A 24,539-nucleotide genomic window follows, 5' to 3' on the forward strand; every position below is an offset into this window, starting at 1 on the left:
AATTCCTCTTCTGGGTATCTACTCAAAAAATCTAAAATATTTATCTGTAAAGATATGGTTAACTCTATATTCATTGCAGCATTATTCAAGGTGGCCAGGACATGGAAACAACCAAAGTGTCCTTCAATAGATGATTGGATAATGAAGATGAGGTATATATATACAATGGACTATTACTCGGCCATAAGAAAAGATGAAACACTGTCATTTGCGACAACATGGATGGATCTTGAGATTATCGTACTAAATGAAATAAGTCAGACAGAAAAAGTTGAGAACCATATGACTTCAGTCACATGTGGGATGTAAAACTGGAAGCAACAAAAGAACAAGACAAACAAACAAACAAAAACTCATAGACACAGACAACAGTCTAGTGGTTACCAGAGGCTAAGGGGGAGTGAGGATGGTCAAAGAGAGTAAAGGCGGTCAAACATATGGTGATGGAAGGAGAACTGACTTTGGGTAAACACACAATGCAATATATAGATGATGTATGATAGAATTGTACACTTGAAATCTATATAATTCTAATCACCAATGTCACCCCAATAAATATAATTTTTTTAAAAAAGAATGCAGCGATAAGAATTCAGGGGAAAAGGAAAATTAGGGAGGGAAAGAATACTTTAACTTACACATCTACTCAATAGTATTATGGAAGTTACTAAGGTAAAATGAACTAACTAAATTTTTGAAAATATTCACAGATTTCCCATTAGTGCCTTTAACTGAGCCTATACATTCCAGAAGTATAGAATTGAGGCCCAGTCCACCCTCACTACAATCTCCACCTCTTGTAGCTGCAGCGTAATCCCAGCTGCCAATCTGAAAGAAACCAGCAATCAGAGCAGACACAGCCAACAGAAACAAATGTCACTCAGTGATGGTCAGTGGCACTGTGTTCCTGGATAATTTCAAACAGTGTCTCTGTCTAGGCCAGGGGTGTCCAAACTTTTTCCAACGTTTTTCACCAAGGGCCATATGTGGTAAAATACACAAACAGCCGGGCCACTCACTCGAGGTGAAGTACGTATTGCCTCACCTGGTTTATTTAAGTAAACTAAATATAGTTTTGGAATTTGCTGCGGGCCAATTAACAATGGATTGCGAGCCGCAGTTGGCCCGCGGGCCGCAGTTTGGACTCCCCTGGTCTAGACCATGGATGTGCTCACTGAAAACACCTCCATGTCTAGCTACTGGAAATGAGTAAATGAAGCAGTCTGTCTAGAAAAACAAGTGGAATGTTGCTTCAAAGAGCTTTCCAATGGTAAGAGGTAAACATAGTGGAAAGTTCTTAAAGACAAAAAATAATCAGGGGAGTTAATTTACTGCATTCATCAGTTTAAATTCTTTTTCAACACCAGACAAATATGCTTAAACTGTCGGGATGGTTTTTTCTCTGGCAGGCCCCCGCTAAGAGCTCCATCCCCCTTATCGGAGCTGTTTCCCAAATACTAACACAATTTCAGTTGCTTTTTTGTACCAATAATTAAACCTAAACACAGTGATTATATTCTAAGTAAACTTCCTCATCTTTGGTAGAAACAAAAGAAAGTAAAGTTGTTATTCTGAACATTTAGAAAACTGTCATATTTGCAAATAACCTTATATAGATTTTTTCAAGTCTATGCAATGTTTCTTCATCTTAATCTTTCTATAAGCTTGTATATAGTTTAAAATTTGGAGAACAAAATTCAGTCACTTGATTTGAAACAACTTTTCACATACTCGATTTAAAATGAAGATGGTGCCAGGAGGAAGCAGGGATTCATGACAGAAGTCGTCAGTGTAATAGAATAGTTCAGGATTCCTTGGATAGTTGGCAGAGGAAAAAAAATAATAAAAATACTAATACTTTGCTTTATGTCCTTGGAAGTACAATTTAGCTACACCTATTTAACTAAGAAGTCTGCAACTTGCATAACAACTAGCAAAATCGAAAGATTAGCTTTACTGACATCTTTGATGCTCATTTAATTGACAAAGGGAAACTTTGATTACAGTGGTTTTGATACACAAGAAAATCTGGCATAATTTCAAGGTATTTGTAATATAGGTTTTCAGTTAAAACTTGACTATCCTTTAAAAAAAAAAGTATTTCCCAATGTTTTCCCCCTAAGGTGAGGAAGAAATGCTAGAGAGGTTAGAGATGGGTATTTTCCTTACCTCACTTCAACTAGGTTCTTATAATTTCCCTTGAGGGAAGGGAGAGAAGAGAATGTTCAGAATTTACTTCAAAATGATTATATTTTTCTCTTTCTATCGTAGGCACCAAAAGCCTTTTCTCTGGTCCTCGATTCAGAACATGGTGGGGTTCCTGTAGATAACACTCAAAACAGGGTGGAAGCCTCCCTGACTCTGCGCCCCCACAGTTTTTAACTTTCAAACGAGTCTACACTGAATCTCCAGGAAATCATCAAATAAAGGTTTTCAGTGTTCCGAATTATGAGCTTCAGCAATGGTCTTCTAACCCTGAGCTTCAGTTGCTGGTAACCTGTGATTCTATGTATGTATCCGTTTGTCTCTCCAGTTTTTCAAGAAAGCAGTTTGATTCATGACCTTGATACTCTTATGGATCTGTATTATTTTAATGAGTTGTTGATTTTCTGTGGGAATGTGAGTGTTGACTTCAAAATCTTACCTGTTGGAGCAGAAACTGAAAGTCTTGGCAACCAAATATTAAAACAGATTTATTTGGCAAGAAAATCTTGAATTAGAGGCCAGTGTCTTCCATGGATTCCATCATCAAACAGGAAAGTTTTACTTCAATCTTCCTATCTTTGCAACAATAAAGCTCTCTTTTTAAAATTTTTTTCAAGGAAATAATGACCTCACATACTTTAATCTTTAAAATAAAAAGATTTAGCACATATTGTAAATATTATAATACATGAACTAATTCTATTACTTTATATTTAGTTTTTAAAAAGCAGTATGCTTCTAACCTTTGCCACTTCCACATGTTGGAATTGAGGGAGTTCACCTTCATGTTGTCACTATCACTAGTCTTAGCCCACTTCCGTTTCTGTTCCTTCTACTGTGAGGAGAGTGCTCAGTGACAGTTCAAGTATTTGCCAGTTCTGCTCTGGAAAAAGAAGGAAGCACTGAGATGTTGGCTTGATGGTTCAGACAGACATTCTGCTGGTGGTTCAAAGTCCTCCAGCCCACTGACATCCCAGCCCTGTAACCTCACGGATTACGGCCATCAGACAGCAGGACACACACCCTTAGTCACAAGCCTCCTGATCTCAGATTCCTGTAACAGTTCTTGCTGGAGATCCTCAAGGGACTCTGTTACTTTAGCTGAAATGATAGAATTCTAAAACTTATCAATTTGCCATGCGGATTTTAATTCCAAGTGTCAAATTTCCATCAGTCAAGAGGACAATAGCCTTGTTCTATTGAACAATTCCTCTTGCATACTTCATGGCAAAATAGCCCACAACCAAAGTTGCATTCTGGCGTTATATCTTTCTCGAACAATGCTTTTCTAGCAAGATCTGCTCTGCAATCCATCCTTCATCTCTGCCATGTCCTGCTTACTGTATCAGAGGAGTGCTTGCTCAATACCTTGCCATTTAATTCACAAACAAGAAATTGGAAGAGTCAATATGAATGTGAAGAGCTGCTTAAAATCATTAGTAGTCAGAGCAGTGCAAATTAAAACAACACTGAGCTATCACCTTAGACACATAAGATCCATAGACATTGGAAGGTAGTAACAGAAAGTGTCCATCAGATATGAGGAGAACAGAAAACTTTCTACACAAGAGGACAGCAATGTTAGGGAAATTGAGTACACATATATCCCCCAGCATATACCATTCCTGATATATATCCATATAAAGTTCTCATGTCCACATACAGGGCATGTGTAGGAAAATATTCACCACAGTGGTGTTTGTAGTAACCAACAGTTGGAGGTCACCTAAATGTTCTTCATTAGTGGAATTGGTAAGTGAAATGGTCTTAGGTTGGTTTCCTTTAAAACCAGATTTTGAGATGAAGATTTGCATTCAAGTGGCGTACTTGGGAGGTGATTTAAGGAAACACCAGAATGAGAGTGGAAACGGCAGGGGCAGTTCGAGAGTCCATTAAGGGTAATTTATTGGCAGTTCACCTCTGCAGACAGGGGGAGCTTAACTCATTGGAGGACATTAGGAGGCAGTGTTGTCGATGCCCCGTGAATAATCCCACTTGAGTGGTAGAACACGGCGGTATTTATTCTCCAACTCTCATCATGCTGGGCTGAGTGGTGGTCCCAGGTCCATCTAGCCTACCCAAGCACAGGCCAAGAGAAAGACTTCCCAAGTTTATGCAGCAGACCAGAAGTATGAACTAGAACTTGTCCCTGAGCGAGTGCATGAGGCAATGCTTGTGTCATGTAGACAAGTTTTAAAATATAGTGTAGATGGAAATGCATAAGAAACAGCAAGAGTTATAGACCAATGTCATAACTATCAATTAAAGACACAAGCAGAAAAGCAACACTACATTACTGTACATGTATCATATTCGTACCATATACATGCACTCGTTACACAGGACCTTTGGTAGAGTGGAGTGGTGAATGGGACTGAAAATTGATTTAAAACATCCATCTTCTTCTGCCTCTTCTTTCTTGATGGATCCTCTTTTCCTGGAACCCTCAAAACCCTCACCTGCCACATTACATATAGGACATTTGGCTTCAGGTTCCTAAGGCAGGAACTGTGTCAAATGCAAGGTCATACCCTCCACAGGCTCATCAGATAATATAGATCTCTACTGTTTTTCTGTGAATAGATTTGAAAAAGAGGTACACAAGGAAAACGTAAAGCCCAACAACTACATTTCCCAGAGATCTCTGGGTGATTCTAACTAGACTCCAGGGGAGGAGCAGTTAGGAAAGTCAGTGAGGGCACTTCCTGTGCTGGCCTTTGAAGTGGGAGGAGTGAAATCAGCCTGGTTCCTGGTGTGGGTCCTAGTGAAACTCGGTGAGTGAACTCACTTCTGTTTTGAAATCGGGGCTTAATCCTATGTCAAATGTAAGTCCAGGAGACTGGGTACTACACTGTGCCTGAATCTCAAGTCCAAAGGTGATTCAGAAAGTTTGGCTGGCATATACTTTGAAAACTTATGCTGTAAGGACTATACAGTGCAGTGGTGAGGATAACAGACCCTTGATTCAAACTGTCTGGGTTAGAGTCACAATCACACCACATCCTAGCTGTGTGGACTTGGGCGGGTCACTTAGCACATCTGAAAGTCTGTTTATCTGTCAGTAAAATGAAACCGACCAGAGAGCTTATTTAAAAGGGTTGTTGTTAGGATTATAGAAGTGTAGAAAAGATAGCTAATGTGTATAATGTATGTTTCAGGGAACTAGATTTCCCTCTTGGATAGCTGAAACAGGAGGTCCAGCTCCTCTGTCCAGTAAGGTGTGTCCCAATGGGTCCGGTTAGTCGTGCCAGCAGCAGGTTCATAACCTTTCCTGCTCCTTCCACATTAGCTGACCAGAATGTCGCTACTCATCCCAAATGGTCAGGGATGTCTGCAATGTTTGAGTGAATTACTGGGGCAAGTTTCATACTGTTTGAAGGAGACTTAATGGGGAGGGTCTCCAGAAGCTATAAAGGACAAGAATTAAGTGCTTCCCTGTCAGGCAGACTGAGGACTCTGCTTCCTGAGCACAGATGTGTAGAATGCCATAGGAGCAGGGGGCTGCAGATGCAGACAGCGCCAGCAGGAAGGGCCCTAAGGGCTCTCTGCTCCAGGCCTTGCCCCTGGCTCTGGCATGATGCCCACAACAGCACCCAGGTGGGCTCTTTTTTTGATAAACTGCTCTTTCCTTTCCCCAGGGCCCTCATTTTAGTTTCTTACTCACAAAATGGCTGACTTCATTCTCTCTCACTGAAAAGGAAGGAACAAATTCCTGTCAGCTTTTTAGGTGCCCCCCGACTATATACTCATTTGTTTGCCTTTTATGGGTTTAAAAAGTTTAGAGCCTATTTGAAAAATAGACAGACATTACCTGCATGTGTGAGTTTCTGCTTCTCCTGAGGAGGGGGAAAATAAAATGAAACAAACAAACAAAAGCACTCAGAACTTGTCAGTTGCGGTAACAGCTGATTTCCATGCATGGGGCTTTCTGGGCTTGCTCCACAGGCTTTCACTGCACTCAGCACTATTGAAGGATGGTGTGTGGGTGAGGCTTGCCTGGCAACTTCTTTGCCATCTGGAAAAATCACTGGATGGGCCACTTGCTCCTGGAAGTAGGCTGGGTTGTAGTGTCCTTGCAGTGGGCCTCAGAACCAAAATGAAAGCAATGGGAGGGGAATGGAAAGAAAGGAAAGGGAAGAGAGAGTAAAGAAAATAAAAGCACACACACACACACACACACACACACAAAGCCACTCAGAAACACTCCTTAAAATTCCTCCAATATGGTGATGGAAGGAGAACTGACTCTGGGTGGTGAGCACACAATGTGATATATAGATGATGTGTTACAGAATTGTACACTTGAAACCTATGTAGTTTTACTAACCAATGTCACCCCAGTAAATTTAATTAAAAGAAAACCCTTTTATTCAACTTGGCAATTCTATTCCTAGGTATGTGCCCCAAAGAGTTGAAAGCAGATACTGAAAAATGTACTTGAGCACAAACCTTCACAGCCTCATTAGTCACAATAGCCAAAGGTGAAAACAACCCAGATGCTCACCAAGGAAGGAAGAGGTAAACAAAAATGGTATGTATCCATACCATGAAATATTATTCAGTCATTAAAAGGAATGAAAGATTGATATATGTTAAAATGTATATAAACCTTGAAAACATTGTGCTAAATGAAAGGAGCCAGCTACAAAAGTCCCCGTTTTATATGATTACATTTACAGGAAATAATCAGTATAGTTAAATCCATAGACAGAAAGTAGAGTGGTGGTTGCCAAAGGCTGGAGGAAATGGGGAGTAACTACTTCACAGGTATGAAGTTTTATTTTGTGGTAGAGCTATTTTGGCACTACATCGAAGGGGTGATTGCACAGAATTGTGAATGTACTAAATGACACTGAATTGTTCCCTTTAAAATGGTTAATTTTGTGTTGTGCGAATTTCACCTCAATTTTAAGAAATCTATTCAGTAATACCAGCAATCCTGGCGTAGCGTTTAAAGGTTCCACCTCAGTCGAAAAGTGTACTTGCACTGTTTGTAGCCTTGAATATGATGGTAGCGCTTATTTCCTTCCCCAGGGCCCTCATTTTCATTCCACAAGCACAAAACAGGAGACGCCACTCCTTCCTTCAAAAGGAAATTGTTAGCTCTCAACCCCTGTTGCTCCTGAGACTTATTTTGTTTGTCCTTTACCATTTTCAGCTGAGCAGCTGTTTCCCCTGTTAGACTGGCTCTCCGGGCCTGCTCTGTGTACCTGCAGTACCTCCCTGACCTCTGCAGGCATTAATTCAGAGCGCGGGCTGAGGTGCAGGCTCTCGGTACACTAAGGTCTGTTGAACCATGGCTTTAAAGAGAGCTAGCCTAGCAACTTCCATTCCATCCAGGAAGTCACACCTGCCCCTGTGTTGTCCACCTGCCCCTGTGAGAGGGGAAGGGTTGTAGAGCCAATCCAGCGGGGTGCCGTGGCTCTAACTGGGACAGAGAAAAGAAAAGAGAAGGAAAGGGATGAAGAAGGAAATAAAAAAGCACCCACAGAGAAAACCACTCACTATTGCTCCTCAAAATTGCTCTGTTCTGCAATGCCAGCAATCTAGGCAGTCGGTATAGAAGATTCCATTTAGTCCGTAATTGTACTAGTGCTGCTTTGTAGCCTTGAGGTGTGACAGCAGACTCCCATGGGTGGACTAACTCTGGATCAATCTGTTTTTAATTCTTCTAGTTAGGCTCTTGCTTACAACTTCATTTGGGGAAAAAGAACAAGGGTTTCTTTAGCCAAAAAAATAAATAAATAAATAAAATTGAAAACCACTGCTGTATATGAAAGATGTAGAGATCCTAGATACTGGGAACTGATCAATGAGTTCTGCATAGCAACCTGTTTTCCAAGGGTACATCCCAAAAAGGAGTTTGTAATTGAAGTACCGTGTCACGTAAGGATAAATTGACCATTCAGCAAAAGAACAAGCATCTTTTGATCTAGAGAAAAAGGCAAGTCTCTTTTGCCTGACATTCAAGGCCGTCTGGAAGTTGCCTCATCCCGTGTATCTTACGTTTCTTTCACACAACTCTCCAGAATGACCACCAATATAACTTAAATCAGGTTCCCCAGAATCAGTCACGGAGGCAAAGATCCTCGAGCAAGTGACTGATTAAGGAAGTGCTCCTGGGAGAAACCCAATTTCAGCCTAGAGGTGAATTCTAAGTCAAAGTGTGTTCAGGCTCCAGGCATGGCCCTGGGCTTTCAACACCTCCCACCAGTAATTCATTGATTCAAAGCTGCCCTGGCAGGACATGAGTTCCCTGGCTCCTTCAGCTCTCTGCATAGAAGGCAAAGCAGCTCCCGTCGCTTTCAAGGCATGCTCCAAAGAGAGTCTAGGGTACAGGTCCTTAAGCATAAGAACAGGAAGGCAGGCCAGGGGCACAGTGAAATGGTGAAAGACATCAGAAGGGATCTGGGTGATACTAGCCTTAATCCTGAACCCTCACGAATCCCATGTACACTCAAGGGATTTGCCCTCTCTAGGTACACTGAGCATGCTCTGTTCCTTCCCTCTCCGGACCTATGGTGGAGGCCTATATGTCTAATGGGTACCATTTGAGTCACATTTTAAAAATGGTTTTTAATTTCTTTAGCCATAATTCTCATAACTTTTCTACTCTTTGTTCTATAGCAAATGGAATCAATGTTACCCGTGAATCCTTTATTTTGGCCCCTCTCTTCCTCCTTTTTTCATTTTGATTTACATCTTCACTGGCCAATGGAGAGGTAACACTTTATCAGGGTAGCTCATTATTGCATTGCTCAAATTCTTTCATGTTTGAGATTATCTTTACATCCACGATGCTTTTATGATTAATTGACATACTAGCTGAGAATAGTATTTGGGGACCAGACTTTCCTCTTAACTTTGCAGAAATATTACTGCGGAGTATTCTGGTGCCAGCCTGATGTTTTCTCCTTTAAAAATTGTTTGGTTTTGTGCCAGATACTTGAGTAGTTTTCTTTGATTTTGAGTTTCAATGTTTTAATGAGAGTGTATTCCAGTGTTGAGTATGTTGAATCAAACTTTCCTGAAATCCTGTTCTATTTCCCAGATTCCTTTTTTGCTTCATTTCAGGAAAACGTTTGTTTTGCTATTTCTTTACATACATTTTCCCTTATACTTTTTGAGTTCTCTTCATCAGAAGCACTAATTGCCTTCATAATGGATTGTATGTGGTATGTGAAATGGACATGGAACATGGTTCACCCATCCTTGTCAGAATATATTCCAATGTTGAATATGTTGAATCAAACTTTCCCAGAATCTTGCTGTTTTTCAGATTCATTCTTTGCTTCATTTCAGGAAAGTGTTTTTGTTGTTTTTTAAAGTGCATTTTTCTGTTGTGCCTTTTTGAGTTTTCTTCTTCAGAAGTACCAATTGCCTTGATATTGGATTGTCTTGACTGCTTGCTATGTCTATTAGCTTCTCTCTAAGTGTTTAGTGGCTTTGCCTTTTTATTAACTTTTATTATGAGTGTCAAGTTTCTCTTCTTCATACGTGATTTGATATGATGCTGTATCTATATTGTCCTTTTCTGTTTATAATCAATTATACATCAGCTTTGTTTTTGTTCTTAGTTTCCTAAGGTCTGAAATCCTTCTAACCATAATCCTGTGGTATTTTATCACCTCATTTTTTTGGCTCTGTGTTGTAAGTGCATTTTAAACGTTCTTTTGCTCTAAGTACCTACAAAAGTTTCTTTCCAGTCTTCAATTAATTTTTCTCTTTGAGTTGGTTGTCTTTTTTTGTCTCTTTTTTGTACATTATGTCATTTTCTTGTTATCCCAATCTCATAGTATATTTGCATTCAGTTTTTTCATTATAGTCATGCATATATAGCTTTGTTTTCCCCTTTTTTTTCTTGAACCTAATGTGACTGGTGAGATTTCTAGCCGGGATCAGGCTTGGACTCACTCTTTTCAGTGGAGATGAATATGACAGGAGGTATTTTGATGGCTGATCTTCCCTGTATAGATGGTTCTTCTTCTTTTCTGGTGATACTATACATTAAGAACATTATGCCTTGTTTTTCTGCCTTAGTAGCCCTAATAATGCTTTACACCTAAAGGAAGAACAGGGGCTACCACCATTACTTACTGGGCTTTGCTGTGTTTGGTTAAGTCTGGTAATAGCAATTAGGGGCATGAAACAAGGCTCACTGCATCTTGCTGATCCCATGGCAACTAACTGTCTGGCTGCTTGCTTCTGAGCCCTCTCCTGATGGCTTCCCAACCTCCGTGTCAGTGCTGCTCCAGCTCCTGTGGTTATACTTTCTGCATTCTCTCCTATGCAACTCAGGTGTTCACGTTACTCTTCAGTCTGATCCCTCTGTTTTGTGATTTTCAGGGATTTTTTTTTCCATAATTTAGGCTCTCCCAAACTACCTTTTTGTTTTCAAGGGAGGTCACATTATGTTTCACTATCTTTTCTATTATTTTTAGAGTTTGGGCCAGGAAGAAGAAATTTCTTCTAAGTGTTCTGAATTAAAACTGAAAACCAACCTACATCCAATTTACTTAGAAAGATATTAAGCGCCTTTCTGAGAGTTCTCAGTAGGCTTTCTGTGTTCACTCTGTCTAACCTTGAGTTTTTTCTTCTATTTATCATCAAGCTGAAAGGAAAGGGTAGTGTTCTTGGTCCTCTATTTCCCTGGCAACTACATTCTAAGTGTTACCAGTATTTCACCTTGAATCCCAACTTTAGTAATATACAATCGCTTATGTTTAGTCACAGAACATTCAAGTATTAATTGGTTACAATGTGTTGCTTGCATGCAGGCCATTAACAGAAACTGGCTTCTTTTGAATGGACTTGCAGTTACTAAATTCTAACTCAGTATTATATCTTTAAAAAAAAAAAGAAGGAAAGAAGAGTAAGAAAAGGAAAAACGAGGAAGCAAACTATAACATTTAAAAAGAAATATTTAAAAACTTCCTAGTAGAAGGAATAATGGTCTAACTAAGAATCCAACAGGCAGACTCTATAACACCCTATTCCTTTTCATCAACCTTCACCTCTTTTCTTACTTACTCATTACAGGTTCTGGATCAGGGGCCAAAAAGAGTGTGGGGCTGTCTGTCTACATATCAGTTGTTCTCCTCTGCCTAGGTGGTAGAGTTTTAGAGCTTTTCTGAATGTTGAGAAAGATGCTGGTGAGATGAGAAGAAATGCAATGAAACTAATAGATTTAAGGAAATAATACTACAGATATCAAGAAAAGAAAAATTGGAAATACTGACAAAATTGGTTCAAAAAAGAGAAATAGAAGAATCTGAAAGAAATGATATGAGGAGAGAAAAGAGAGATGCTTAGCTTATCACCATTAAACTTAGGGGCTGGGCCCTTTGTACTATGTCACCTCAGGCTGTGCCATGGTACAAAGCCGTTAGTCTCGAGCCTGTGTACCACTGTTGCAAATCAAAGTCTCAGTAGATTAAGGCTCTTTGGGAGCAGGTGAAAAAAACCTTGTTGAAATGGCCAGGTATGTCTAAACCATATTCATTCTGTTCCACGTCACCTGTCCTCCTGACTTACTCAGTATTGCTTCTGGATGTCGAGGCAGAAGAGGGTTTGGATTCGTCTGGCTAAATCACCGTTGCTCTCTCTGTGTCTGAGTGGTAGAGTTTTAGTGCTTGTGCAGATGTTGAGAAAGAATACTGATGCAAGTTAAGAAAATAAATGAACTTCATGGATTAGGGGGAAACAATGTTGCACACATCAAGAACAGAGAAAGTTGGAACACTAGCAGAATTGGGAAGAACAGCTGATTCTCACTCCCCCCCACCCCCCAAAAAAAGAAATAGGAGAATCTCAAAGAAATGGCGTTTAGGGCAATAGAATGAATTAGCTTATTACCATTTATTTACCTAGGGGCAGGGCCATTTGTACCATGTCAGCTCACGCCATATTACCAATGGTAATGTACCATTGTTACAATCGGTGTCCATACTGGATTAGGACACTTTAGTAGCAAGAACAGAAATCTTTTCTACATGGGATTTAACAAAATAAAGACTTTTTCTTTTTCTTTTTTTGGTGGGGAGGGGAGGGGGTTCGTTTTACCAGAATGTGTGGAGATAACTTGGGACTTGATTTAGGTCTTTTCTCATCTTCCCTTCACCTGCTTTTCATTCCTCAACTCCATAAATTCTTTGGTGATATTATTTTTCAGCAAGATCTCCCAGTCGCTTTGAGCCAATATCCTCCCAGCTTCTAGCCCAGTGGTAGAAAGCATCTGCTTAGGTTTTAGGAAATGTTCCTCATATAGTCTCACTGATCTGACTTGGGTCACATGCCATCCATGAGCAAAGCAATAGTCCTAGAGCATACGTGCTTTGACTTGGTTCTATTTGGGTCACATGTCTGTCCATTCAGCTCAGAAAGAATGAGGAGTACAGCTCATTCTCCATGCAATAACCAGAAATGCCAATATGATTATTGTACACTTTGCTCCAACTGCAACCTTCTCACAATGATTTTTCTTCTCAGAGTAAAAGCCAACAGACTTGGTTTAAGGCTACTGTTATGTCAGTACACACTCCCTCTCACTCACTCTGCTCCAATCACCCTGACTTCCTAGGCAGCTTCTACATTAAGGCTTTTTAACTTTCTATTCCTTCTGCCTGAATGGTCTTCCCCACACATGAGGACATGGCTCATTCTCTCACATCCTTAAGATCATGTGAGGCTTTCTCTGACCATGTTATTTGAAATCAAATTTGTGTGCACATCTTACCTTTTTTTGCTTTAGTTTTTCCCAGAGTACCTATCACAATCTAAGAAATTGCGTGCTTTATTTATTTATTCAATTCACTAAAATGTGAGATTTCTGAGGGAAATACTAAATCAGTAGCAAGTGCATACATAGTAGGTTTTCATGAATTTGTATTGAATAAATCAATAAATCAATGTGTGAATGAATGTAAATCTTTCAGTGTGAAACTTTGACTTGGTTCAGCTAAAGGAGAAATTGAATGGATCAGGCGTCAAGAATACAAACAATGTCCTTTATAATTCTCCTGTTTATATTAGAACTATTTCTAAACGCTATTTTAATTAATACCAATTTGAACCTCCTTTATTCATCACAGGGTTGTCCTTTCGCTCATCACTTAATCTGAATTTCCAACTTCTCTTGCTTACAACATGGAACAGTTGATAATATTTTTCTTTCAGGGTTACTGAAACTGTTAAGTGAACTGAAGCAGGTAAAAGCAATTAATACAACAAAAGTACTAAACAAAGGATTTATGATTGCAGATATTTATAACCATTGTTTGTATTTACATATTTAAAATACATTAGTTATAATTAGGCTAATCAAAGAAATCCAAGTGCAAAAGTAATACTATGTGTTTTGTTTTGTTCTCCTTGCCTTAGGGGATCATGGACCTTGAAGGATATTTTAAAAGAATTGGTTATAAGAACTCTAGGAACGAATTGGACTTGGAAACATTAACTGACATTCTTCAACACCAGATCCGAACCGTTCCCTTTGAGAACCTTAATATCCATTGTGGGCAACCTATGGAATTGGGCTTGGAGGCCATTTTTGATCAAGTTGTGAGGAAGAACCGGGGTGGGTGGTGTCTCCAAGTTAATCATCTTCTATACTGGGTTCTGACCACAATTGGTTTTGAGACTACAATGTTGGGAGGCTACGTTTACAATACTCCAGCCAACAAATACAGCAGTGCTATGATTCACTTGCTACTGAAGGTGGCTATTGACGGCAAGAACTACATAGTCGATGCTGGGTTTGGACGCTCTTATCAGATGTGGCAGCCTCTGGAGTTAATTTCTGAGAAGGATCAGCCTCAGGTGCCTTGTATCTTCCGCTTGACAGAAGAGGGAGAATATTGGTACCTGGACCAAATCAGAAGAGAGCAGTACATTCCAAATCAAGAATTTCTTAATTCTGACCTCCTGGAAAAGAAAAAGTACCGAAAAATCTACTCCTTTACTCTCGAACCTCGAACAATTGCAGACTTTGAATTGGTTAATAAATACCTTCAGGAGTCTGCAGCGTCTGTGTTTACAAGCAAGTCGTTTTGTTCCTTGCAGACCCCAGATGGTGTTCAGTGTTTAGTAGGCTTCACCCTCACATATAGGAAATTCAATTATAAGGACAATATGGATTTGGTCGAATTTAAGACACTGAATGAGGAAGAAATAGAAGAAGAGCTGAAAAATGTATTTAATATATCTTTGGAGGGAAAGCTTGTGCCCAAACACGGTGATAAATTTTTTACCATTTAGAGTAATGAGTAAATATGGTCTTCAGTATTATTTCAGGCACTGAAATGTTTTATTAGAAAAAATTCAACATATATAAAAGTAGAGAGATTAAAATAATAAACCCCTGTTTATTTATCACCCAAGGTACCAAGTATCAAATGATAGCCTATCTCTCATATTTCCTCAATGATTCCACATGATAGTAAGAAAATTCTAGACATCAAGTCATTTCATCCTCGGAAGTGTGAGCATATGTATTTAGATAACATTTTGAAGAAACATAAGCACACACCTTTCAAAATTAATAATAATAAAGATATTTTATGGATTGCCTATGGTTTTCTTAGGAGAAAATAGTGATTTCTGCTAGAAAAACTTCCAAACTTGTTGAATGTTGAATTGATAGAAAATGTTTACCTGTGGTTCAGTAAATGGAATTTTGAGGAAATCGTTTTTATTAAATTCAACCAGCATTTATCTAACGTCCAACTTTTACAAAAAACCCACATGTATAATTTAGGATTAGAATGCAACAAGGAAGAGTGAGACATGACACTGCTTCCAAATAACCTGATAATTCTCAGCACAAGGCTTAAACCAATGCATAGCAACATGTGATTAAGTACCAAGAAAGTGACACAACTAATAATTTCTTACATGGTTCTTTTTTGCTACCATAGTTCTTCATGTAGCCTTTTTCTTAATAAAGGAACATTGACATTTAGAATTTTCCAATTCCAGAATTAAGTAATTTATGTATAAAAGTAATAATTATTTGGAATTTAAAAATACTTATTATCTGCAAAAACTTGGTGTCTGAACTGTGTGTTAAAACATGTTGGCTAATACAGTGTCACCACAAAGTATGTGTTTGGCAGAGTTAGGATGTAATGGGGCTAAGTTATTTTTCTGCAGTGGAGTCTTTCTCATATCCACTTTCTTATCTCCCAGTTATATTCTTTTACTTCCTTTTGTACTTTGTCATAAAAGAAAGAGTACGACCTTCAAAGTATATAGCTCTCAGTTCTAATCCTGTGGACACTGGGTGAATTACTTGATGAATCTGTGGCTCTGATTCGTCAGGTAAAATGGGGATAATACTTACAAATTAAGTGCCAGACTTAGAATAAACTTTCAATAACTATTTGTTAAAAGAATGCATGAATAATGCCAGTAATGGTTTTGATACTGAGTCAGCATTTGATAAAACTTCTTCCATCTTGCTTACTTTTCTTAGCTTGAAACCCTGGTCCTGAATCTGCCTGCTTCTTCCATGATTAAATAGTGAATAATACGATATCAGATGGCCCAAATCAGACTGTGGCTTTGTGCTTCAGAATTGGAGTTTTTACTTACTATAACTCATATTTTCTGTTTGTGAATTCCAGAATTCAGGGCTCTAATTTAAACTGCAGACTTCTTCTTACATTATTCTCCCTCTTCAACTTATGATTATCACAATGATAAGGAAAAAATAAAATGGAATAAGCATTTCTAAGGGAATCACTTAAAATAGAGTCGGGAGGCTATCAGGCAAGGAAGGCCTGTGCAGCCTATGCACATCTTGTGCCTTAGTTCTCAGAGATGCTATTAAGTTGCTAACTTGTTTCTTAAATGTCCTGGAACTACTGGTGTATGGACATACACTGAGGACGTATTTCCTCCTTGTAGTTTTTGCCTCTTTGATTTGCATATTGGAACTAACCTATCCCTGTTAACGTAGTCTTCAATCCTGTAGTCACATACAAGAATTACACTTTCTGGGTTTTGCCTTTATAAATGTTGCCTTTCTTTGTCCTCTGGAATGCGATTTGGGTTGCTCCCTGAATCTGCATTTCCCAAATTATAATCCTTTTGCTCAGATGAATGCCTTTTGTTCTTAATAATGGCTTGATCCTCTTCTTTGGTTAACAATAAGTTTAAGAGAAGAGCAGAGACTGGAGTGGAGAAACGTTAGTAAAAAGCGTAAGTCACTTAGGCTCACGAGTACTTCATATACTGACGTGACAGTTGGGAGATACTGCTCAGGGTGGAGATCCTAGAGAGAGGTGGATCTGAGACCTGGCCTGAGTGGGAAGGAAGGATAAAAGATATACGTGTATTTCAGTATTTGACAGCTTGCCATCTTCCTTACCTTACCTGATTGGCCTTGTTCAGCCCTGCTGCTACCTTGCAGCAAAGTCAGGTCCCTACTGGTTCTTTTGGGCAGAAAGGATTTTTTCACATTCTGACTAAGATCATGTCAATGAGATGTAGGCAAAGACAGAGCAGATTAAAAGGTGGCTCAACGAAAAACATGCTGTTTGGTACCAATGAATTAAGGAAGTCACCTTGTATGATAAATATCCTGAAACGATGCAGTAGTTTTTCCTTCAATACATCTATCACATGGAAAAAAAAAGCCAAATATTGTGAATGATTCAGAGATAAAATTTAGCTGCCAGATTGAAGAATTGTGCCTCACAGTGCAATGTTAACTATTCTCCAATAACATTTAAATGAAATAATAATAATAACCTTTCATCTGCCAAAGTTGTCATATGTTGTCAAGTATCATTTCCAGGTGAAGTTAACCCTCAGTATTCCCTTTGCAACAGGATTTAAGATATAGTAACATATTTCTCCTTTTTAAGAATTCAGTTCTTTGTTTTTTCTCCCCTAGACAGGATTTAGAGATGAGTAATTGTAGCTGCTAGGCTATTATTATTTTCTCTCTTACTGACTCTAGTTCTGACCTCCATCAATCTGCTGATATCAATGTCCACCTGAAAACTCAGCTCTCAGGCAAGGAAGCCATTTATATGCAGGGTATGTCACTACTGCCTTTCCACAACTAAGGGAAATCAGGGGCAGGTATCCAAACCCTGGGATGTTGACCTTATAACTGTCATTTACCCACTGGGTAATCATTCACTCTGTCTCTATCAAAAATCAACATATGTGCTTAAAATTCAAGTTGTTTGGAGTAAAGGACTGATTAAACCAGTTAGAATCAAGATTCAGTAGGCATTACATATTTTGATCCACTTTCTCCTTAACAATGTTTTCCTTCTGTGATACAGATATTGTGGTTTCTTCAAATTTTTTCATAAAAGTAATCTTTGAGAGGTTTTCAGCCAGACAGTTCTCTGAACAGGCTAGTCATTTCTTGCACCTCTGCTTCATTCCCTCCACCTCTCTTCTCTGCCTTGGGCTGGCATAGCCAGAAAAAGCATCATCTGGGTCTTGAACAATGGGCTGAGTTTAGTTACATACACTATCATTAATTCACCTACAAACTCTGCAGAATGTGTGTCATTATCTGTATTTTATACGTGAAAGTATTCCGACTCATAGAGACTAAATAATGCATCCAAGTTTAAACAGCCACTAGATATTGCAGTCAATCATGTTCGTTAGTGTTATGGGTTAAGGCTAGGGTTAGGGTTAGTGTTAGGTCTAGCTTCTGTACCACTAGGCTTACCTGTAGCTCGGCACTCTGCTATACTAGATACGGACCACAACACACTCTAGCACCACCAACCCCCACCAGCCGATGAAAGTCTTTCCTTACCAAAGTCAGTCTATAAATTCTGGAAGAGGTGACTGCTTCTTTAAATGCACAGACACCTCTGCAAGCCTACAGGGATCACAGAGAATTAGGGCAATATGACACCCAAAAGGAACACAGTTAACTTCCAATAATTTAACACAAAGAAATGGAGATACATGAGTTACCTAACAAATAATTCAAAATAAATAGCAGGAGTGCCAAAAAAACTTATACAAGTGGACACTTTGGTCAACGTTGCTCAAGCAGTAGTTTGCCATAATCAGAAGTGCCTCGCTGATGGTAACTACTTTGAGCACCTCTTGTAATTGCAGAAGTCAAACGTGATTTGAATTCATCTTTTGTTATCAGTATATATTGAGGATTACAATTTTAATAGTTTTCCTTTCTTAAAATGTGTATACATTTTTTTGGCACCCTCTGTATTCTAAAGATACTTGGAGAGCTACAAGAGAATGCAAACAAACAACTTCATGAAATCAACAAACAACATAAGAAAACAATGAGAAGTTCAACAAAGAATTTTTAAAAAACAAAAAAGAATAAAACAAATTTTGGAAATGAAGAATACAAAACTAAATTGAAGAGTTCAATAGAGAACTTCAATATCTGACTGAAACAACATAAGAGAGAATCAGTGAGCTGAAAGTTAGATCATTGGAAATTATCTACTCAGAGGGGCAAAATTTAAAAAAGGAAAGAAAAGGAATGGGGAAAGCCTATGTGATTTATTAGACACCATTTAAAAAACCAATCTACACATCACTGGAGTCCCAGAAAGAAAAGAGGAGAAAGGGAAAATGTATTTAAAGAAATAATGGTAGAGAATGTCCCAAACTGGAGGAGAAAGATGGACATCCAAGTTAATGAAGTTAACAGGTCATCTCATAATTTCAATCTAAGTCAATTTCCTCCAAGATGCATTATAATAAAGCTGTCAAAAATCAAAAACAAAAAGAATTTTAAAAGGAGCAAGAGAAAAACTAATCTCTCATAGAAAGGGACCCTCATCAGGCAATTATCGATCTCTCAGCAGAAACTTTGCAGGCCAGGAGAGAATGGGATGATATATTCAAAGCACTGACAGAAAAAGAAAAAAGCAAACAAATAATCCTTTAATCAGCAATGTTGTCTTTCAGAAATGAAGTAGGGATATTAACTTTCCAAGAAAAACAAAGGCTAATGGGATGTATCACCATTAGACTTGCTCTACAAGAAATGCTGAAAGAAGTGTTCAAGCTGAAAAGAAACATGAAAACATATAAAAATATTCCACATACTGATACAGGTTAAGTATATAATTAGATTCAGAATACTCTAAAATGGTAGTGTGTTAACCACTTAATTCTAATATAAAGGTTAAAGAACTAAAGTATTAAAAATAGCTATAACTACAACAATTGGGTAATAGATACACAATATAAAAAGATGTAAATTGTGACATCAAAAACATAAAATGTGTATCAGGATGGAAGAATACACTTTTTATATGTGGTCAAATAAAGTTGTCATCAACTTAAAAAAGACTGTTATATCTATAAGATGAGTCAAGTAAACGTCATGATAATTGCTAAGTAAGAACACATAGTAGATACAAGATAAAGAGAAGGTAATTAAAATATACCACTATGGAAAATCATCAGTTCACAAAGGAAGATGGCAAGAGAGGGAGAAAGGAACAAAGGAACTACAGTTAGAAAACAATTAACGAAATGGCAATAGTAAGTCCTTACCTTTCAGTAATTACTGAAATGGATTAAATCCTTCAACCTAAAGACATAGAGTGGCTGGATAAATATAAAAATCAAGACCCAACTGTATGTAGTTTACAGGAGACTCACTTCAGGTTCAAGGACACATACAGACTGGAAGTAAAGGGATGGAAAAAGATACTCCACACGAGTAAAAACCAAAAGAGAGCAGGAGTACCTGGACTTATACCAGACAAAACAGACTTCAAGCTAAAAATGATACGAGACAAAGAAGGCCATTATATAGTGGAGAAAGGTTCAATTCAAGAGGATATAATTATTGTAAATATATATGCATCCAATATTGTAGCACCTAAGTGTATTAAAAAATATTAGCAGATCTGGAGAAATTGACACTATACAATAATAGTAGGGGATTTCAATACCCCACTTTCAACAATGGTTAGGTCATCAAATAGAAAATCAATAAGGAAACACTGGACTTCAATTATACTTTAGAACAAATAGACCTAACAGACATATGCAGGACATTCCACCCAACAGTAGCAGAATACACATTCTTCTCACATGCATATGAAACATTCTCCAGGGTAGACTAGATCATATGTTAGGTCAGAAAACATATCTTATACAGTTATAAAAGACTGAAAGCATACCAAGTATGTTTTTCAACCACAGTGGTATAAAATAGAGAAAGATCTCAGATGAACAACCTAAGTTTACATGTGAAGTAGAAAAAGGAAGTAGAAAAAGATGAACAAATTAAGACCAAAGTTAAAAGAAGGAAGGAAATACTAAAGATCAGAGCAGAAAAATGAAATAGAGAATAGAAAAATAATAGAAAATATCCGCAAAACTAAGAGTTGTTTTTTTTTTGAAAAGGTAAACAAAATTGACAAAATTTTGCTAGACTTACCAAGAAAAAAAATGTGAGAACCCTAATATATAAAATTATAAATGAAAGAAGAGACATTATATGCCACAGATTACAAAGGATCATAAGAGACTATAGAAGAACTGAAATTGTCTGTTTACTGATGGCATGGTCCTGCATACAGAAAATTCTAAAGACACCACCAACAAAATGTGAGAACCAATAAACACATTCAATGAAGTTGTAGGATATAAAATCGACATACATAAATCTGTTGCATTTTCAAACATTAACAACAAAACAATCATAGAGCAACTAATTGAGTAACCTATGGGGGAAAAATGGATATTCCTAGAGAAATATTAAACCTAAAAAGACTGACTCATGAAGAAATGAAAAATCTGAACAGGTCAATAACACGTGAGGAGATTGAATCAGTAATGAAAAAACCTCCCAAGGAAGAAAAGACCAGGACCAGATGGTTTTCTTGTGAATTCTACCGAATATTTATATGAAGAGGAGAAAATGCTTCCAAAATTATTTTATAAGGCCAGAAATACCCCGATACCAAAGCCAGATAGGGATAATACAAAAAGAGAAAAGTACAGAACAATATAACTGATGAATATAGATGCAAAAGTTTTCAACAAAATATTAGCAAACCAAATTCAATACCATGTTGAAAAGATCATACACCATGATTGGTGGAATTCATCCTTGAAATGGAAGGATGATTCAACATATGCAAATCAATAAATGTCATATATCACATTAATAAAATGACAGACAAAAATCATATGATCATGTCAATAGATGCAGAAAAACTATTTGTTAAAATTTAATATTTTTTCATGATTACAAATGCTCAACAGATTGGGTATATAAGGAATACAACTTAACATAATAAAGCCCATATATGACACACACAGCCAACATCATACTCAGTGGTGAAAATTTGAAAGCTTTGTCTCTAAAATAAGGAACAAGACAAGCGTGCCCACTCTCACCATTCCTACTCAACACAGTACTAGAAGTCCTCACCAGAGTAATAAAATAAGAAAAAGAAATAAAAAAGACATCCAAACTGAAACAGAAGAAGTGAAATTATCTGTTTGCTGATGACATGGTCTTGTATATAGAAAATCCTAAAGAATCCTCCAAAAACTGTTAGAACTAATAAACATATTCAGTAAAGCTGCAGAATAAAAAAATCAACACACATAGAGCATTTGCATTTCCAAACACTAATGGAATGTTTTAAAAAGAACTTCACAATAATATCAAAAACAAGAAAATACTTAGGAGTAAATTTAACAAAGGAAGTGAAAGATTTATACACTGAAAACCATAAGACACTGATGAAAGAAATTAAAGAAGACAGAAATTAACGGAAAGATAAATCACGTTCATGTATGAGAAGAAGTGATATTGTTAAAATTCCTTACTACTCAAAGCCATGTATAGATTCAATGCAATCCCTATCAAAATTCCAATGTCATTTTACACAGAATTCTTTTTTTTATTCTAAAATTTGTATGAAACCACCAAAGACATTTAATAGCCAAAGCAATCCTGAGAAAGAAGAACATAGCTGGAGACATTACACTTCCTGGTTTTAAACTCTACTACAAAGCTATAGTAATCAAACCAGTATGGTACTTGCATAAGAATACACAAGTAGACCAATGCAACAGAATTAAGAGCTCAGAAATAAACCCATGCATGTAAGCTTAACTAGTATCTGACAAGGCAGCCAAGAATATTTAATGGGGAAATGATAGTCTCCTTAGTATATGGTGTTGGGAAAACTGGATATTCACATGCAAAATAGTAAAATTGGATCCCTATCTCACACCCTTTACAAAAATTAACTCAAAATAGACTAAGGACTTAAACTTAAGACCTGAAACCATACAATTACTAGGAGAAAACACATGGGGAAGCTCTTTGACATCAGTGTCAGAGATAATATCAAAAGCACAAGCAACAAAAGCAAAAACCTAAAGTGGGGCTACATCAAACCCAAATGCTTCCTCACAGCAAAGGAAACAATTGACAAGTGAAAAGAGAACCTACAGAATGGGAGAAAATATTTTTAAACCATATATTGGATGGGTTACCAAAATATCTAAGGAGCTCATACAACTCAATAGCAAAAAAACCAAAGAATCCAAATAAAAAATGGGCAGAGGACCTGAATAGATATTTTTCCAAAGAAATGTCTAACAAGAATATGAAAAGACGCTCAACATCACTAGTCATCAGGGAAATGCAAATCAAAACCACAATGAGATATCACCTTATGCCTGTGACAATAGCTACTATCAAAAACTCAAGAAATAACAAGTGTTAGCAAGGATGTGGAGAAAAGGGAACCCTTGTGCACTATTGATTGGAATGGAAATTGATACAGCCACGATGGAAAACCATGTGGAGGTTTTTAAAAAATTAACAACAGAATTACCAAAAGATCCAGGAATTCCACTTCTGGGTGTATATCCCATGTTCATTGCAGCGTTATTCATAAGAGACAAGCAAGACATAAAAACAGCCTAAGTGTCTCTCAACAGATGAATGGACAAAGAAACTATGCTATACTCATATACACGCAATGGAATACTATTCAGCCATATAAAAAAAGAAGGAATCCTAACTTTTGTAATCACATGGATGGGCCTTGAGGGCATTACGATAAGTGAAAAGGTCAGACAGAGAAAGGCACATATGCTATGATCTCAGTTATATAGGAAATCTAAAAACATTGAACTCATAGAAATAGAAAATAGTCTGGTAGTTGACAGTGGCTGAAAGTTGGGGGAAATGGAGAGCTATTGGTCAAAGAGTACAAACTCTCAGTTATAAGGCGAATAAGTTCTGGGACTCTAACAGCATGATGACTACAGTTAACAATGTTATACTGAATTGTAAGTTGCTATGAGACTAGAGATACTGTTCTCATCATAACAGCATCACAATGATACCAACAACAAACATGGTAACTATGTGAGATAAAGGATGTGTTAACTAGCCTTACTGTGGTAAACATTTTGTAATATTTATGTGTTTCACATCATCACATTGTACACCTGAAACTTGCACAACATTATATGTCAAGTATAAGGTAATAAAGCTGGAAAAAAAATACAAATTTGTTACTAGAGCTTAATCCATCATGTTTTCATTCTAGGAACAGAAAGAAAAAGGCACAGAGAGAAGCTCATCCTAGATAAATGAGACTAAAGAGACTTCCCAGAAGTTGCAGCTCTTTATCTGCTGAAGAGAAGAAATGAGAACCTGCGCTAGGTGGTAGCAGTGGGACATAACAAAGGGGACTGTGAAAGCGACTGTGGAGGTAAAGACTCTCTTGGATACAGGAGATAAGGGCAAAGTAATACACAAGAACTCCTGGACTTGTAATTCCTCACCACCTTGCAGTGGTGTCCGGGAAGTAGGAAGACTGAGACAGGAATGTGGATGAACAGCACTTTGTCCAGAAAGGGGCTGCAGTTAAAGGAAATGAAGATAAATCTCAAGTGCTGGCTGCCCCAGCAGTTCCGACTAATGACATTAACTACCAAGACCACATCCCCAGGACTCTTGAAGAGCTTGTCGGATTTCATTAAATGACTGGAGATGTAAGATCGTTTAATGTGGTGCTAAAAAATAAAGAACTTTAATCACAGACAATAGAATTATGTATTCATAAATTCTACTTTTCTTTCCACTACCCTTCCTCCCTCCTCATCCTTAGTTCTGTATTTGGTCTCCTTGCCTCACATGGTAATTGATTTCAAATACTCTTTAAACAAACAATATTACGAGTGTATCAAATTAACACATTGTACAATTTAAAAGTACAGAATGTTGTATGTCAAAGATATTTCAATTTAAAAAATGAAAATAAATGAATAAATAGGGCAACCTGGTAGCCTCAGGTCACACCACTATGCGGGAAGTGGCG

The 24,539-nt window shown here is 37.6% G+C and overlaps 1 protein-coding gene across 4 annotated transcripts in view; it reads left to right on the top strand.

Annotated features, from left to right (window-relative positions):
• The window catches only part of LOC109452793 (arylamine N-acetyltransferase 1), a 41,498-nt gene extending 17,234 nt beyond the window's left edge, over positions 1-24,264 (top strand). The window contains exons 3-6 of one of the 4 annotated variants that reach the window (XM_074329575.1): positions 2,272-2,509; positions 6,600-6,736; positions 13,585-14,440; positions 23,766-24,264. In XM_074329575.1, the coding sequence (XP_074185676.1) occupies positions 6,734-6,736; positions 13,585-14,440; positions 23,766-23,812 (906 nt within the window). In that variant the 5' untranslated portion in view covers positions 2,272-2,509; positions 6,600-6,733 and the 3' untranslated portion in view covers positions 23,813-24,264. Of the gene's footprint in view, positions 1-2,271; positions 2,510-4,902; positions 4,980-6,599; positions 6,737-13,584; positions 18,545-23,765 lie in introns of those variants that run through there. The other 3 variants (XM_019742017.2, XM_074329576.1, XM_019742019.2) reach the window with 3 other exon arrangements.
• Positions 24,265-24,539: the final 275 nt, after the last annotated feature.

The sequence above is a fragment of the Rhinolophus sinicus genome, linkage group LG04 (assembly GCF_036562045.2).
Source record: "Rhinolophus sinicus isolate RSC01 linkage group LG04, ASM3656204v1, whole genome shotgun sequence".
Taxonomy (NCBI): Eukaryota; Metazoa; Chordata; class Mammalia; order Chiroptera; family Rhinolophidae; genus Rhinolophus; species Rhinolophus sinicus.